This window comes from Siniperca chuatsi, linkage group LG21, assembly GCF_020085105.1.
Source record: "Siniperca chuatsi isolate FFG_IHB_CAS linkage group LG21, ASM2008510v1, whole genome shotgun sequence".
NCBI classification, from domain to species: domain Eukaryota; kingdom Metazoa; phylum Chordata; class Actinopteri; order Centrarchiformes; family Sinipercidae; genus Siniperca; species Siniperca chuatsi.
The window spans coordinates 8,165,334-8,181,799 of NC_058062.1; the positions used below are offsets into that span (position 1 = coordinate 8,165,334).

Consider the following 16,466-nt stretch of genomic DNA (forward strand, 5'->3'; position numbering starts at 1 on the left):
TAATGGAGGTTGTACAAAGGTTGACATATTGTACCAAAAGTATATGGTATTGTTTTTTTCATTACCATAAAGGTTTTGCGCAACTGGTGTTCATAACCATTATAATAAATCTTTTTTAAGTCTTAATTTTAATAATTTTGACTTTTTTATCATCATGGAGACATGGTTATCTCAGGGAGAGTGAAGTCTTCTCATTGAAACTTTTGATTTGATTTTACACACCTCTATCAACCCTGGCTGTCAGGCAGGGGAAGGGGGTTTGCTGTTATTTACAGAAAATTTGCACCCCCATTTTACATAGTAGTTTCACATCATTTGAACATCTTGGTTTCATGGTAAATTCTAAAGACTCAGTGTTACTTTGTTAATTTTAATAATCTACAGGCTACCAAGGCCAAACAATGTTTGTATCCAAGTTTGCTGAGCTGTTATCCCATTTTATATCAAAAGGTATGACAAAGTTCTTATTTTAGGTGATTTTAACATACATGTCTGCTGCTCTTCTCAGACTTTTGTCACTGATAGTATGGGTACTGTGGAATCTTACAAGAACCCATACATTCGAATGGTCACACCCTTGATTTAGTTCTGTACTGTGGTCTCAGTCCTGATAACTTTGAGACAACACATATCTGTGACGTCAGATCATAAAGCAGTTTTATGGTGAAGATTCTAAGTAGAGAGAAGAGTTGGTTTGAAAGAACCAAAAGAAGGGCAGTTTCAGGTGAAACTAGGCAGGTTAAACAGCAGAAACTCAGGAAGACTCTTTCCTGAGGGCAGGGCTTAAGTAACACAGATTAGCTTAAATTTCTGAGTTCTCAGACCATTTTTCACAATTGAGAATGACTTCCGGATGGGAGCCGAAACATCTTGATTCTGAAAACAGTGTCCAGATGACTACGATTGAAACCTTTTCTACGATGGAACATTCCTGGACGAATGAGAAACTACACCGTCTTGTTTTACTACCCAGTAATCACAGTACACCTGTCCACGAGAGCGCAATTTTAATTCTTTTTTTCAGTGATGTCAACTGTTTGATGGCACAAATTTTCTTCAACTCAATAACTCAAAATCAGAAATCAGATTGTTCAATCACCCAAACCCTATCAGTCTCATTGAGAGTGGCCTTGGTCCCTTGTCTACAAATGTGAAGCCCACTGCCAGAAATTTGAGAATACTATTTGATTCTGATCTAACCTTACTACCAAAGATAAAAAAAGCTGTCCAGTCCTGCTTCCTTCAAATCATTCACACATTCATTTTCTCTAGACTTGACTACTGTAACTCCCTCCTTTCTGGCATGAACCAAAAGTCACTCTCCTGTCTCCAACTAGTTCAGAATGCAGCAGCGAGGCTTCTTACTGGTTTTAATGGACGACATCACATCACCCCAATCCTGGCTTCTGTCCATTGTCTCCCTGTTTGATTTTGAATTTGATTTTGAATTGAAGATTTACTGATCACTTTTAAGGCAGGTCTGGGTCTGGCCCCAAGCTACATAGTGGAAATGTTGACCCCATACAAGCCAGCTCGCAGCCTTAAATCCTCAGGTGGGGCCCTTCTGGCCGTTCCAAAGTTAAGGCTTGAATCTAAAAGTGACCGTGCTTTTGCCATCAGGGCCCCTCGGCTTTGCAACGACCTGCCTTAGGAGAGAAGGCTTGCAGAATCAGTGACAAAGCTTACTGTCCATGCTTAAAACCCATCTTCATAGATTTGCTTATATGCAATGTTGTGTTTTATTTCTTCTTCTTCTGCATTTAAGTGTTGACTAATTATATTATACCTATGTTACTTAAGTATAGCCTCATATGACATGATACTATATGTCCACTGGCTCTGGCTGGTTTGAGGTAATTTTGAAATAGCGTCTCAATTAGTTTGTCTACCACAGAGCACTTACAAGTTGATGTTTTTCACTGTAAAATGTCTAGCTTAGTGTGTATCTTTGTCACAGTTCTTAAAAAAGAAAATCTAAGGGATCCGTATCAAGATTGTTTGTTTGTTAGAAAAGTTACTGTCGGACGATATATCGCTATTAGTCAAATATCAGAATCAGAATATCAGAATCTATATCAGAATCAGCCTAAAAAATCCAGTATCCTTTGGGCTCTATGACATTCACAAGTAAATTTCACTCTTCATAGACGCAAGCTCTTATGGCATAAATAGACCTGGCTCATAAAGAGAGCAGAGTGGGGAAAAGAGCGTGGAGCGAGACATTGCCATGATGGCGCCTGAATGTGACGCAGCCGGATCGAGTGATCAATGGGCGTTAAAGAAGCCTTAAAGCGATTCTGGCCAGAAGTCATAATAAAGATGCTGAGTGTATACTGTATGTGCACCCTTAACTTTATTTCACAGTACTTTGTCTGAAAGCAGATAACATAGTATTAAGAAATAAAATAAAAAAACACATTTTTGTGCTCTTGTTTGTTTTGATGCACTTGAACAACAACTGTTGATCTTTCTAAAGGTTTTATCAACACTTTAAACTCTTATTAGACACACAAGTGCTACAATATGCAGTATAAAAACATGTTGCTAAATAGCTAAATGAACTAGAAACCTGACAGCTCTCAGAAGATACTGAAATGCTTTTATAAAAATAACAACAAATGGAAACGTGTCAACAGTATTAACATTGAAATAAAACAAAAGGAAATTTACACTTGTACACATATCCCAAAATCTTAAGGCGGTTGAAATATTAAGTCAGACAACCAAGTTAACACTTTATAAAGTGCTTACACAACACATTCACATCAGGCTCATGAAAGCTTCATTTCACATTAATGAATGATAACAGTGTCATGACACAGTTACATGAAATGGACGCAGCATTATGACACAGAAAAAATACAAATGGCCTAACTAATGCCTGCAGTTATGCTTACATACTTAATGCCTAATGGAACATAAAAAGAGTATAACAAAATATGTCACTAGAGAAATTCATTCTCTCGAGTCAGCTCTGCTATGAGATTGCAGACTCTGGTCCTCACCAAAACACACAGTACGTTGAGTATGTCTGTCCTGCTTTCATGTTTTTGATTCATAGATATTGAAGTGTTAAATATTCATTTCCACTCAAAGGGCTGATGTTGGTATGCACTTTTTTGAGTGTGCAAAATATGCCATATGACCAAAACTGAAGTTAGATAAAATGCAACAAGAGACAAAATGGAAAAGAATGGTTTGCTTTGTTTAAAGCACGACAGATTCTGGGCAAAGTTGTACTAGGATTGTAGCTTCATCCAATATGATAAAGTACTAATTGGTTCTATTTGAATTTATGAATTGAGGACCACAAAAAGTGAGTGTCCATTCACCTGTTTTTATGTTCACTGTCAATTTGGACAGTGGAAATGCTGCAAATTAGAAAAAGAACTATCTCAAAGAAGTTTTTACGCTTGGCTGAGATGGTAAAGTTGGTGTATCAATAAAAGCAAAATGCGACTGAATTAATCATGATGTGCATGAAGCATGTGACTCAAATGTTCACTGAAGCTTCCACTCCACTGAAGACGTGAAAAATAGCAGCAGACAAAAAACATCAGATCTGTGTGGAGCGATGAGTAGACCTGTAACCCTCCTCAAATTAATACATATAACAAACATAAATGTCACATTTCCAACAAGTTTTCCACGTCACTTTTGTTCGTTTGAGGTTTGACTGGCGCTCTTTTAATCATCCCGTTGTGCCCTCTCCTCTGCAGTGGTTTAATCGCACCTGACTAGAGAATTAGTTCCACCAACTGTTTAGCCTAATATTCGCGTAACAGCAGTGGATGAATACACGCACTAAATTACATTTTCTTTTGCACATTTTTTGGAAATTCGTTAAATTTGGATGAAAACTTGAGTAATGAGAACAGAAAAGGAAAAATAGAAAGAAGACCTGCTGCTACTTGGGGAAATAGTTGTCTTTGTTTCCTTAAATTAAAACTGATAATCATACTTCGTAATCATGATCACAATTCAGCCAAATTTATATAATAGCAGTTGAGATTTTTTTAATATCTCTGCAGCCCTAGAAATGACAGATGGTGAGGCTTAACTGCTGAACCTCAAAGTTTTCTACTTTTTAATAAACCCACATCCTACATTGAGAATACATTTAGAGTTACATTATTAGATTCTTCAAGTAAGCGGGAGAGCTTAAATACATATTTATCGCTCATTCATGAATATGTAATGAATCATCATGAGCCTGTTTGAAATAAGTTATATAAACATCTTACAAAGAAAAAACGTTAAGTCTTATATTTACTCAAAAAATTTCATGATATACAAATTCACAGCCAGTAAGTCAGAGGATTCAGTTTCACATTCTCAAATTTTACTTTAGCATGTTGATATTTGTGTGGTACGTATCTTTCATAATATACAAAAAGACTGAACAGCCTAGCAGGTAAAACCAAAATGAAACCTCTCTGCAAGCAACAAGGCCCATCCGTAGAATGAACTACTTTCCTGCATTTATCGGATCAGACATAATGCAATATAATACACTGGAAGAAACACTGAAGCAAAAGAAAAAAATAGTCGTTAATAGCATTAAATTAATATTTCCTTACATATAAGCTGCCATAGACAGATCAGAATATGTATCTGTTACATTCATCCATCGGGCTCTCCTGCAGGGAAGAACAGCTAACTCTACCTAAACAACAGGTGACAAAGTACAGCTGCCTTCCCTTTGAAATGTTAGTGATTAATAGTAGGCTTTCAATACCCTGTATGTGGATATTATTGTTTCCCAATGTTTTCACTTTTGAAGGAGTAACTGATACAATAAAAAAATAAAAAAGTTAACATGGACCTGCTGCTGTATGTTCATACGACTCCCAGATCATGCAGAAATATTGTAAACATTTCAGCTTTTTCTACTTTGGTACTAAAGATACGATATGATGATGGTTCATGAAACTGATGACTGAGACCTTCATTACAGCATACAGTATACCGCATCTTGCCTGCATGAAGTCTATCAGATTCCATCCAGTGAATACTGTGTTGTGTGATTAAGGGGACATTAAAACTGAATCTGTCTGTATCTTGTAAATGCATGTAAAAGCTTTAAAAAAGAAAAGAATAAAAAATAGGCGGTAACGGTTAAAATGACAAATGATCTGACAGGTTTAAAATGGGACATGCCGTTGTTCAGCAACAAGTTATTCTAAATGAACAGAGCTCCATTTGATAAACCTGATTCATCCATTAATACTTTTCCATTTACACAGCAAACATTGCAAATATAGAAACCCATATCTGTACATAGTTTTGTTGAATTAAATATATGCAGGGAGGGAAGAAAAAAAGTTTTTTTTGAATGAAGGGTTCAGATAGTTCCTCAAAAAAATATTGAGGTTTCAGACATATCTTCATATAGTAGTTTCATATTAAACAACAGCAAATCCACTGTCACAGGACTTGGCCATGCGATACCCAAAAACCTATAATCCATTGTAACATATATATTATTAATTTGCAATATATTTTCTTTTTTAATAGATAAACGTTTTCCCGATGAATGCTTTACATAATATGACAAATTTAAAGAATCTTTACCCCATTTTCCTCACAGTCAAAAGAGAATGTGATACATGTGAGTGAGTAGTTGATTATAATATGGAAGTATCCATTGATTCAACTGTCAGACGAGGTTCTTGTGTCATTTCTGCAATGTGTGGTCCATTTTTAAAAACACCTAAAGAGGTTATGATTTATGTTGGGCTGATACACCTTTCCAGTAGTCTAAAATATCATGCAGGTCCTCATCCTTTGCAAACTGGACTTTCTTACGCAGTGCATGGCCTGCAGCCATGTACTCATCATCTTTGTGCCGTTTCCGGTGGAGTTTGAATCGCTCCCAGATGCTGTGTGAAGGTTTGCAGTAGTATTCGGGACTGGAGGAGTAGCTTAGATTGTGATACTGAGATGGAAGCTGGGAATATGCTAAGTCTCTGGAGCGGGAGTGAGTAAGAGGCTCCAACATGGAGGACTTGTGACCATCAGGTCCTTCAAGCTCCTCTATCTGAGCATCGGGATATGAGTGCCGGTGGTCACTGTACTTACGGATCTTCTCTGCCTCAGCCCTCAGGATGGTGGCAGCAGGTGTTACAGTGAGGAGGGTCTCTCCTGTTGGGGAGGTTTTCTCTATGTACTTGGATTCAGAGCGATAAGGCCTGGGACTTCGCATGGGCCCTCCTGTGGCAGTGCTGGGCCTCTTTGGCGAGACATCAGAGGTCCGATGCCTCTGCAGAGAGTGGTGGTAGCTGTCCGTATACACTGGGGACAGAAGGCCAGATTTACTCTGTGGGTGTTCTGATATTAGTACGAGCTGGGGCTCTGCAGTGGACACTGCTCCAGATTTCACCCCTTGAAAAGAGGTGGATTCTGACTTTAGAGCGTCTATACAGTTGTTAATTATCTGATTGACTTTATCCACCTCTTTTGCAATGGTGGAAATCTCTGCCACCGACCCCTGGCTATTTCCAGCCATTCCCATGTCACACTCTCTGCGTTCATGGTGGTCCACGCTTCGCACCTCCATGTAATTGCCTTTCATCATTTTAGGAGTATCACTTATCTCTTGAAATTTGTACTGCTCCATTTCACCTGCAGATGGTAAGTATGGCATACGTGCCATGCTCTCCCCAGCCAACAACTGTTTCTGTGACATTCGAGAAATAGTCCCTCCCTCCAGTTCTTGTCCATATTTGAGTTCCATTATATTTTTCTTCAGGCTACCTGCTTTTTTGTGCTTTTCATCTTGCTGACGCTTTCTTCGCAAGCAATAGTAGACCACACCCAGAAAAATTACCATGCTAAAGAGGCAGCCTAAAATTGTCATAATGTAGTGAGTAGCAGTTGCATTGTTTACAGCTCTATCCTTTCCATTCCAAGGGCCAGTAGTGATTTTCAGACAAGTGTGGTTGTGTCTAAGAGAATTACGTATCGAAGCGACACAGTATGTGTAGTTAGTGTGGGGTTTAAGATTTTTTAGTTCAATGTCCTCCTTTATATCTTTCAGGTTTTGAATATCTGTGAAAAAGCTGTTGTTGTACAGAACCAGGATGTACATCTTCTTGTAGGGATGAGGAATCTGAACCGTGATAGTGGCACCTGTATTCGATACTTGCTTCAGTTTCATCAGGGGGTTTACTTCCACATCATTATAGGTTGTACTGATCGTAATGTCTTCTGGTTCTGTGCCTGAGGGACAATCTTCCAGCCCACAAAGTGTCGAGTCCGGTGGGGGTGTCGTGGGCTCAGTGGGCACAGGAATAAATGGTGTCACATAGTCATCAGTACACACAGTAGTGAGCATGTGAAGCGCATTTCGAAATGTTGGATTGTTAGGATTCTGGCTCAGTAAACTATAACCAGAGACGCCAGGTGGGGAGTCACAGACCATTCGCTCATTCGTCCTGTTAGGGAAAACTGAGAGCCATTTGACAAAACCAAGTAATTCACACGAGCAGTTGAAAGGGTTGGTATACAGCTCGCAGGTGGTCAGTTTAGTCAAACTGGTAAACGTGGACCCATCTAACTGCTGGATTCGATTCATGGAGAGGTCAATGTTCTCAATGTTGGGGCATTCCCAAAAGGCATTGGGTGTCACAGTCTCAATCAGGTTTGCCTGGAGGTAGAGGTACTGCAGCTTTCCTAAACCCCGGAGGATCCCCTCTGTCAGGTTCCGCAACTTATTGAAGCCCATTTGAAGTACTTGTAAGTTAAACTGAGCAGAAAAGGCGCCATCCTCAATGTAGGAGATTTCATTCTTGGTCAGGTTCAGGTAGGTCAAGTTGGCAAAGCGACTAAGGGCAGAATATTGGATACTTTTGATTTTGTTTTCATTCAGACGAAGGTCCACAATGGTGCTGTTGATATGCTGTGGGATGGCCTCATAAGGTGGTTGGTTTTGGCTACAAATCGCAAGCCATACAAAGCCCTTTTCACCCTCAATTAACCAGCAGTCTCCACTGACTCTGCCAATATGAGTCAAATATACAATGGCTACAGACCAAAACAAGGCACTCATCACCATGCCTAAGCTGCAGGCCATTGGTGCTTCTCTGAGAGTCATGTGCAGGGCCAAAAAAATGAGAGGAGGATGATACCGCTGTGGTTTCAGTACAGCCAAGATGATCCTGTTGGAAAATCAGCTGGATGTTCAACTGTTCTCAGGGCCAGAAACAATCCTTTTATTTGGCTCCTCTTCATTGATGGATGGTATTCTCCCCATGTGCCAATCAGAAAAATGTTGAGTATCTGCCCTTATACTGAGTTTCTTTCATTGAGGTTTGTCTGCAGTGAACTTATGGTGATGCTTAAAAGAGATTTCACCATCTCAGGTTGGCTTGTGCTTTTCTCCTTCAAGGTTACCATCATTAAATGGTCTCATCTTATTGTTTTTGCCACTTTCCTGTTTGTTTTTGTCTTCCTTTCTGTGCCTCTCTCATGTGCACGGAGGAATAACCTGAAATATAAAGACAAGAACACATAGTTGACATTAATTACATTTGATCAGGATAAGAAATGTACTTATATTGCATTTGTTGGTATTGAAATGTTGCACTCAAAGCCTAGACTTCATGTTTATTGCATGCTCTCCTTGGTCCCACTAATTATTTTGTACACAATTTAAGAGGTGTTTGCAGTCCCTGTGGCAGACTGCAATTTCTGGAAACTGATGGCCAATTACCACTTGACAGGTTGGGAAAAGCAGGGTCCCTGTTTTCACACCATTAACCCGAGGACTGTGAGATGCAACTGAGGGAGGCCACAGTTAAGAAGCTGCATTAAATCAATTATCCAACATCATATGAAATGAAGCTTTGGATCAATGTATGTAGGATTTTCCTCTGAAAACCTTCATGCATAAATTAAAATCTTTTTGAGCATTGATTCTACAGGAGAAAAGAGGGAAATTGTGCTCAAGGTGTGATTACTGGATTGTCCTCAATTAAAATAAGATCTTTTGCAAAGGGAGACAAGCCATGTTTGTAGAGGCCACTGGAGCAGTAGAGGCCACTGCAAAAAAAAAAAATTTTAAATCCCAAAATTATTTTTTTCTTTTTTTGATGCTTTTTGTTATGTCTCAAATACAAAATACAGCATATGACCTCCTTACAAGCACTTGGTTTGCTTTTGAATACTCCATCTGGTTTTGCTGTTTCTGCAGTTTCATATAATAAGATAATGCCTGTTAATGCCCTCAGTGATATAGTTTGCAGTAACAGGCAAATTCTAAATGGTTGGGCTACATTGAAAGCCATTTTCTTCTCTTATTTTGAAATCTTACAGATAATTTAAAGCAATATTTAACACAATATTTAATCCTATGTAATTTTTGCTGCAGAGGATAATGGTAAATGCTATGAAAATTTATTGTAACAACTGCACAAGCAGAGAACAGTCATAAAGTCAGAAAACTGACTCTTTCATGTCAGTTGCAGAGCAATATTTAACAAACATTTGCTAACATTAGCGAACATTTGCTACCATAAACTACTGCTCATACCAGACTAAGTAAGACTCTAGCAGTAAAACCCCTAAGTGTATTGAATTTAGCACGGGTGTTTTACTGCTTATGTGTTTTTTAATTATTAGTGTTCTTTTAATTATTAATTATAATTATTATTATAAACGTAAAATAATTAGTAGTTACATTGTGTTGTTTTAAAGTGTAGAGATTAAATATTATATTAGATCTACTGTCAGTAGATGGATGCAGAGCATAACTGTACTCTCTTACATCACCGGATCACTCATTATTACTGCCTTCATTACAGCATTTAATTGTCCAAGGGTCAACGTACTGCTGCCAACAGGGAAATAAAAAATAAAAAAATCATGCTGCCGGCTGCACGGGTATGAAGTAGTGGCTGAAAGACTGCAATCACCAATAATAATGTTTCTTTTGAAGCAGTTTGTCAGATTGATTTTAACATGCAACCTATTGCAGATTGATAGCTACATTCAGTGAAACTTTCATTATTTCTTAAGACAATTAAAAATTTTTTGTAGCTCTCGAATCAAATTGAACTTTTTTTTTTTTTACTGGGGTTGTGTGTTAGAGAGCATGGCTCTACACAACAGGGATAATCACTGTTAGAATAGAATAAATGTGACGGTTTATGGCAGAGAGAATATACTTCAAGTTGAAACCCCACTTGCCATCGTGGCCCTAAAGACCATTCCTACTGTCATTTGACCTTTCTCTGAGTTTATCACATTACAATCACACTAGTATTGTGGTTTTCCTCATCATACATCAAGTTGGTACATAATCATTGATTTGTCTTCTTAGTTTGACCCTAAATAGGATGGGACATTAGATGATTCTGCAAAAACTGAGATTATGTAACATTCAGTGCCAACACTTTAAAAAATCTTTCTTTCTACAATATCTGTGCATGGCAACTGCAGTATGGTTAGGGAAAGGTTGTAGTTATGGTAAGTTAACTATGGTTAAGATATAGTTGAGGTTAAGCAATTGAAACACATGCGGTACAGAGAACTGAACCTAAATCGTGAGATGCTGAATCCCACATGAATGTTTATGATCGTTAGGGCTACTGAGCTGGGGTTGGTATGTGTTCTGGGTTTCCCCTGTCCACCTAATTGGAGTTCAATCACAGGATCTGCTTGCAGTGTGGCGATACTGCTAACCACTAAGCCACTGTACCACCAATAACAAATAATGTGTTTTCCACATTTTATATTCCCAAAAAACCCTAACACATGACAAAAGCCAACAGTACATGCTGCATGCTTCATGTTATATTAAAATTACATGAGAACTTTAACAGAATAATAATAACTTCTAACAATGATTTGACATCATGCTAATGGGGGAAAAAGGCATCCCAGCTCTGAATCATCTCCAACAGTAAACACTGTATGCTGATAAGCGGATACACTGGCACATTAGTAGTTTAATCTGAAGCTTTGTATGTTTCACATAGTTTTGAGTTGGCCTAGAGGGTGAAATTTATGTGAATCTATAGTTAATAGTTTAACCTATTTGTGCTTTATATTCCACAAATTTACTGTAAATGGGGAAGCTGATATGTCTTCATTGCCAATTCACTATTTCTGCTTTCCCATTTCCACTCCAAATGTGGTAGTACAGCAAGCTGTTTTGCTACAGTATGTGGTGTATGCAAAAGCCGCTTTCAATAAACTCTAATATTTTGTTCAGTGGCAGTCAACATGAAGATTTTATTGGCAATATGAGTGTAACAAAAGTTCCACAACTGAGGGCAGACCAACCCTGTCACTGAATTTAAGTCCTGTGCAACTACAGCTTTTTTCAAGGCTGGGTCCATACACACTTAAAAGTGCATGGCCCCATTTTCATTAAAAGACACATAAAAGACAGTGTTTTAAAACATAAATGAAGGGCAGTTTTGGTGCATAGAAACAGTTTTTAATTGCAATCTGTAATCGGGCTGAGATGAACAAGTAAAAGCACTGGTCAGCTATCCAGATAAAGAGGAGAAATAAATGCTGTGGTGGAGGACACTGCCAAAGGCTGCCATTACAAAACCACGTTCTTGACGACAAAAGAGCAGCGGCAGAAGAGCATTGAAGAAAAGAACACTCTCAAAGCCCCTGGGAGGAAAGAGGGTCTAAATCAAATGTTCCATGAAATGAATATGAAAAATACAGCTCTGCAGAATATCTGGGATGATAAAGGATCTCTTGAAGAAAAACGGTGTGTTGTTATTATTCTGACCTTTATCGCAAATACTGCACTGAGCTCATCTGACCCGACCTCCACTTGCTCACAGCGTGGCACTAGTGCAAGATCCTTTAGCGGCTAAATGGAAGTTTAAGTTAAAGCTGAGAAGTCTCCTCTCATTAAGAATGCACTGGCTGTGTTTTGTTTATTCACACTGGCTCACTCTAGTGAGCCTCCAACTGATTTGCTGCCTCACCACTGAAAACCATGCATAAATTACAGCCAGGCTAGTTCCCCACAAATACGCAAGCATGCTTACACTGATAGTGGATACTGTAGCTTTTGCATGACAAAACATAGATTTTGCATTCAAACACTGTATCTTAACTCATGCACTCGTGTCCCAATGAATCCACAGCATATGCCAACAAAAACAACGGCAGTAGTGTTGAGTTGTTAGGGATTAAACAAAGCAACCAAATACGATAAAATAAATTCTTAGTGCTGAGATTTAAGGCAAATCACATCATACTGTATATTCAGATCTTCAAGTGAGCCTAAGGCATCCAGCCTTGAATGTTGCCTTATGAGAGGTTAGGTCTTTTTGCCACCACAGACCCACTTTCCATAATGGCAGCAATCTGTATGGTCCAGTGCTAGTCCTGAGTGCAGCAGGCCAGAACACCCAAGGCATGAGCTGAGTATATTCCCCTATCAGACACAGGCAGCCATTCCACAGTCTCTTTTCCATTTAGGCTTTATAGACTGGGTAATGAAGGCTTTTCTTTTCCTCGTCTGTGGATAACCTATTGAAACCCTGCTGTTGAAGAATGATTCAACATGATAAAACATAGCCTTGTAAATTTCTGTTCCAGCTGCTCAGGGCCTCTTCATACTTAACTTCTACTCAGTAAATCATTGGTTCTGTTTCATGAGAAAAGACTACAAAACATCACAAACGCAGCTGTAAGCTGTGGAGAAATAAAGGTCTATCTTTCATAGAATAATAACTAAATTTGAGCAAAGAATCTGACTTTTTAGAGTCAAATACTGATACGTCCTTAAGGGAGAGTGTTGAAGTAGGTGTTGTCATAGTGACAGGTTGGAAAGTACTTTCAGCTGCAGTGGCTCTCTGTGTCTGGCTGGAGTCTTTAAACGTGAAGCAGAAGAGTCTTCCTCTCTCACACAGAGCCTCAGGAGTGCTGCTCTGCCACAAGAGGCAGTGCTTCAAGGCAAACTTTGACAGAAGCTCCAGAATGCCACATTGAGAAAGAAAGATCTTGAAACTACTGTCTCTAAATCTCCTGCCCCACAAACAGTCGTATATTGTATGCAAACTAACCAGACTGCACCTCACCACCCTCTCTGGCTATCTCTGCCTCTCAGTCCCCTTCTGTTTGTCAGTGTGTCTGTCAAAACAATTTCACCATGCATTCTAAATGAATATTTTTCTGTTCTTCAAGTGTCTACAAAAGTATGATATCAAAGGATCTGTTTTTACAGTTTGAGGCCCTGCTTTTTCTTGTTTCTCCCCATGCTATCTTGTGCATTGTGACGGTGAAGATGCCTCAATCTCTGAGGACCCTCCTCATCCATACCAATGACTGCCCTTTATTTGATGTCATTGGAAATGCATGCACTTCTTGCTGGCAAGAATGAAAAAAAGAAAAGATGGGAAACCAGAAGTGGAGAATCAATTGAGTTGAAATGGAACTACTTCTCTTGGGGAAGGAAAACATTGTGCTGATTGAGGTACTGAATTGCTTTGGAGAGAGGGAGTATAAGGGCACATATGCTTCAGTTATATCAGAGGATATTAAACTCATACATTAATTACTCGGGGAATATTGCCTTTGAAAGAATTGATGGTCCTGTCTTCATTGAGTACTGTTTGCTAAAGGTTCAGCACTTTTTATGGCTTCAGTAATATACTTGTTGGACTTGGTGTGTCTTTTTCAGTAGACTGAAGCTCAGCAGATGGAGTTTTTAGCTAGAACAACTTCTCTCATAAGTGAGGAGTATTGTATGCCACCTCAGTGCACTGAATTCATTTGTTTTCCAGACAAAGCCTTTTATTCTCACATGACAATTGGAGTTGCTTCTTCATATAAAATGGAGCCAGACGAAGCTTTTAGCACAGTATTTATCTCAATATGACCTCCTGAGGCTGAGATAAAGTGATAAATGTAGTGACAAGGTACTGCATTTGGAGTTACATAATATAGGGGATTTTAGAACCCTTGAAAACACTAATTTCCATAGAAATTTCTGATTTAACAGCATTGGCCTGAACATTTCACATACATTTAAACCTGCAATAACAGATTTTTATGGCCACTTGGGGGCAGCACAAACAAGCTGTGAACACAACATCAACATATCATCACCTTTTAAATTGATATGGCGAATTTGTTAGCAAAAAGTTGCTTATTTACACATCCAGAAGTTACGGACATTATCATTCATTTGGAGTCGTGTTTCTGACCACCTGGCAAATGTAAGTCTAATATTTATTGTTCTTCTAGCTCTGGTTTTGGTCTCTACCAACTCCTGAGGGAAATATCTGGCTCTTTAGCTGCTAAATGCTTCACTATGTTCACCAGCTAGTCGCTAAATGTATCTGTCTGCTGTTTTGTGCTGGGCAGGTAACGTACAGTCGGTTTTTAGAGCTTTATCACTTAAAACAGCTGCTTGCTGCGGCTGAACACGACACTGTGAGAGCAGTGAGAGTGAACCAAAACAGTCAAGTTGTGGGCCAGACAGCTAAACAATGAGCTGAAACTCGCTATAAAGCTCTGTAAAGGTGAGGGGAGCTGCAGAATCAGGTGAAAATATAGAAATAAAAATACAGATTATAGTCGCTTTAGTATTGTGAGCATTGTTACTGTGACACCTGCAAATGTATGGTAACACTTGTTACATTGGAATTATTTTATGTATTTTGTGAAATTCTGTGAAAATGCCAGATTTAAATGTGTTTTTACTATTGATATAAGCTTAATTTCCTAAAGTGCACTTCCTGAGTTCCACCACAAGGTGGAGCACCCAGCAAAGTGAGTAGAATTCTGCTTCTCAGAGAGCAGCCTGCTACAGGAACACAACTAACATGGCCTGTCTCTGCCTTTTCCTGTATAGACGGTTTTTGTAGTGTGTATTATCACATGACAACTTATTTTTAAGGACATTTAAAACCGTTCTGATGTTGTTTTGATAAAGTTTGATGTAGAAAATTGTGTGTTTGGTCAGGTTGGAAACTTTCGAATTTTCCTGCCCACTGCAATGGAGTCTTGCTAGCTCCCGTGTGTAAACAATGAGACAAAATGCTGGCCTTACTGTCAGTATTTTTATTTATTGTCACTGTACTGTAGCTCCCTGACATCTGTGTCTTAACATAATTCTTTATCTAAGGTTTGTGTAAATGCAACAAGACAAAGAATGCTTGAATGAGTTAGTTTTATGGTTAGTGTAAGGAGACTCACAGTGTTCCGGGCACTTAGCACAGTAAAAATTCCATAAAATAGCAATGCGTTGAAAGTTAAGCCAGATTGCCTTGTCTGTCTCTGGGGGCAGGTCTTACATGCATACCAAAGTTTGATTGACACATTTTGGGTTAATCGTTTGGAGAAATTTCGAAAAAACACAAAAACATAAAGTACATTTTGGCAGTTTAAAACAGCATCAACTGAGTTGTAGTAGGCTATACATTAGTACTTTACAGCAGTACTTGCAATACAGCAATACTGTGAAATAACTATTTCTGTTTAACTGAACAACAGACTTGTGTATTCAGAATCTCAGCAGTTTAATATGTGAACACCTCATGTGTTGTATTGTGAAAGATTATTGTGAACATGGAAAAAAAGAATGACACACTTTATCTCTTTTTGTCTAATAAAGACAGAAAACTGCCTGCTGAATGAACACAACTAACAATGCCTGTTTCTGCTTTTTCCTCACACATCTGTTCACAGGTAGCTCATCATCTTGAGGCCTATAACTTGACTATAATTGTTGAAGAAAAACAAATCTAAAAAAATACATATACACCTTTATTTTGTTATTTTGCCCAATAATCTAACATCCTAGGTTTATTAAAATTTAGCAGAGATCAATAAAGGACAAATAACATCTTCTTGCAGCCAATTAGCACTAATTAGCTGCAAATTAGCATCAGGACAATAAGTATTGCTGAAATGTGGGTTGATCTCAATTAATGCTGATGATACATTATTGCTAAACATCAAATAACAGATCATTCTTGGATAATTAAAGCCTTGAGTGCAAAGGTTGGGCGGATACAGATATGCACATGCATCCTGAATTTGAAACTGCCTCTTGTTCCATTCAAAGGTTACATTCAGCCCCACTTGCTACTTGGTATTCCGCACAGGTGTCATACTTTGTAAAACTTTAAATGACTTACTGCCCTGCCATCTCTTGTAAATTCCCAATATCTCACTCTATTGTTCTTTGGTGTATCAAGAGTCCTTCAGCAGGCTCATGACCTAGTACGACTCAAGCTTAGACGAGAGCAAAAAATCTCATTATAAACTAAAAGCTCTACTTTGGGTGACACCTCTTATAAAGATGATAAGCCATGGAGAATGGCGTGGCATCACACTGCACTGATGGAAACAGATCAGTGAAACCCTGCAGAGGAATTAAAGTAGCCCGGCACAATAGTTAGTAGTAAACAAGAGAGCAGAAATGTGTGTCCTCCTCCACCTTACACAATTTTTTCTTTAACATTAGTGCTGTGATCTCCGTA

At 38.6% G+C, this 16,466-nt stretch overlaps 1 protein-coding gene and 1 long non-coding RNA gene across 2 annotated transcripts in view; one reads left to right on the plus strand and one right to left on the minus strand.

The window, feature by feature from the left end:
- The window catches only part of LOC122868381, a 117,735-nt gene that overhangs the window by 68,706 nt on the left and 32,563 nt on the right, over positions 1-16,466 (plus strand). The window lies entirely within an intron of this gene.
- Positions 2,332-16,466, minus strand: part of elfn1a (extracellular leucine-rich repeat and fibronectin type III domain containing 1a) — a 75,934-nt gene continuing 61,799 nt past the window's right edge. The window contains exon 3 of the mRNA XM_044180241.1: positions 2,332-8,488. Within this exon, the coding sequence (XP_044036176.1) occupies positions 5,723-8,095 (2,373 nt within the window). The 5' untranslated portion in view covers positions 8,096-8,488 and the 3' untranslated portion in view covers positions 2,332-5,722. The remainder of the gene's footprint in view (positions 8,489-16,466) is intronic.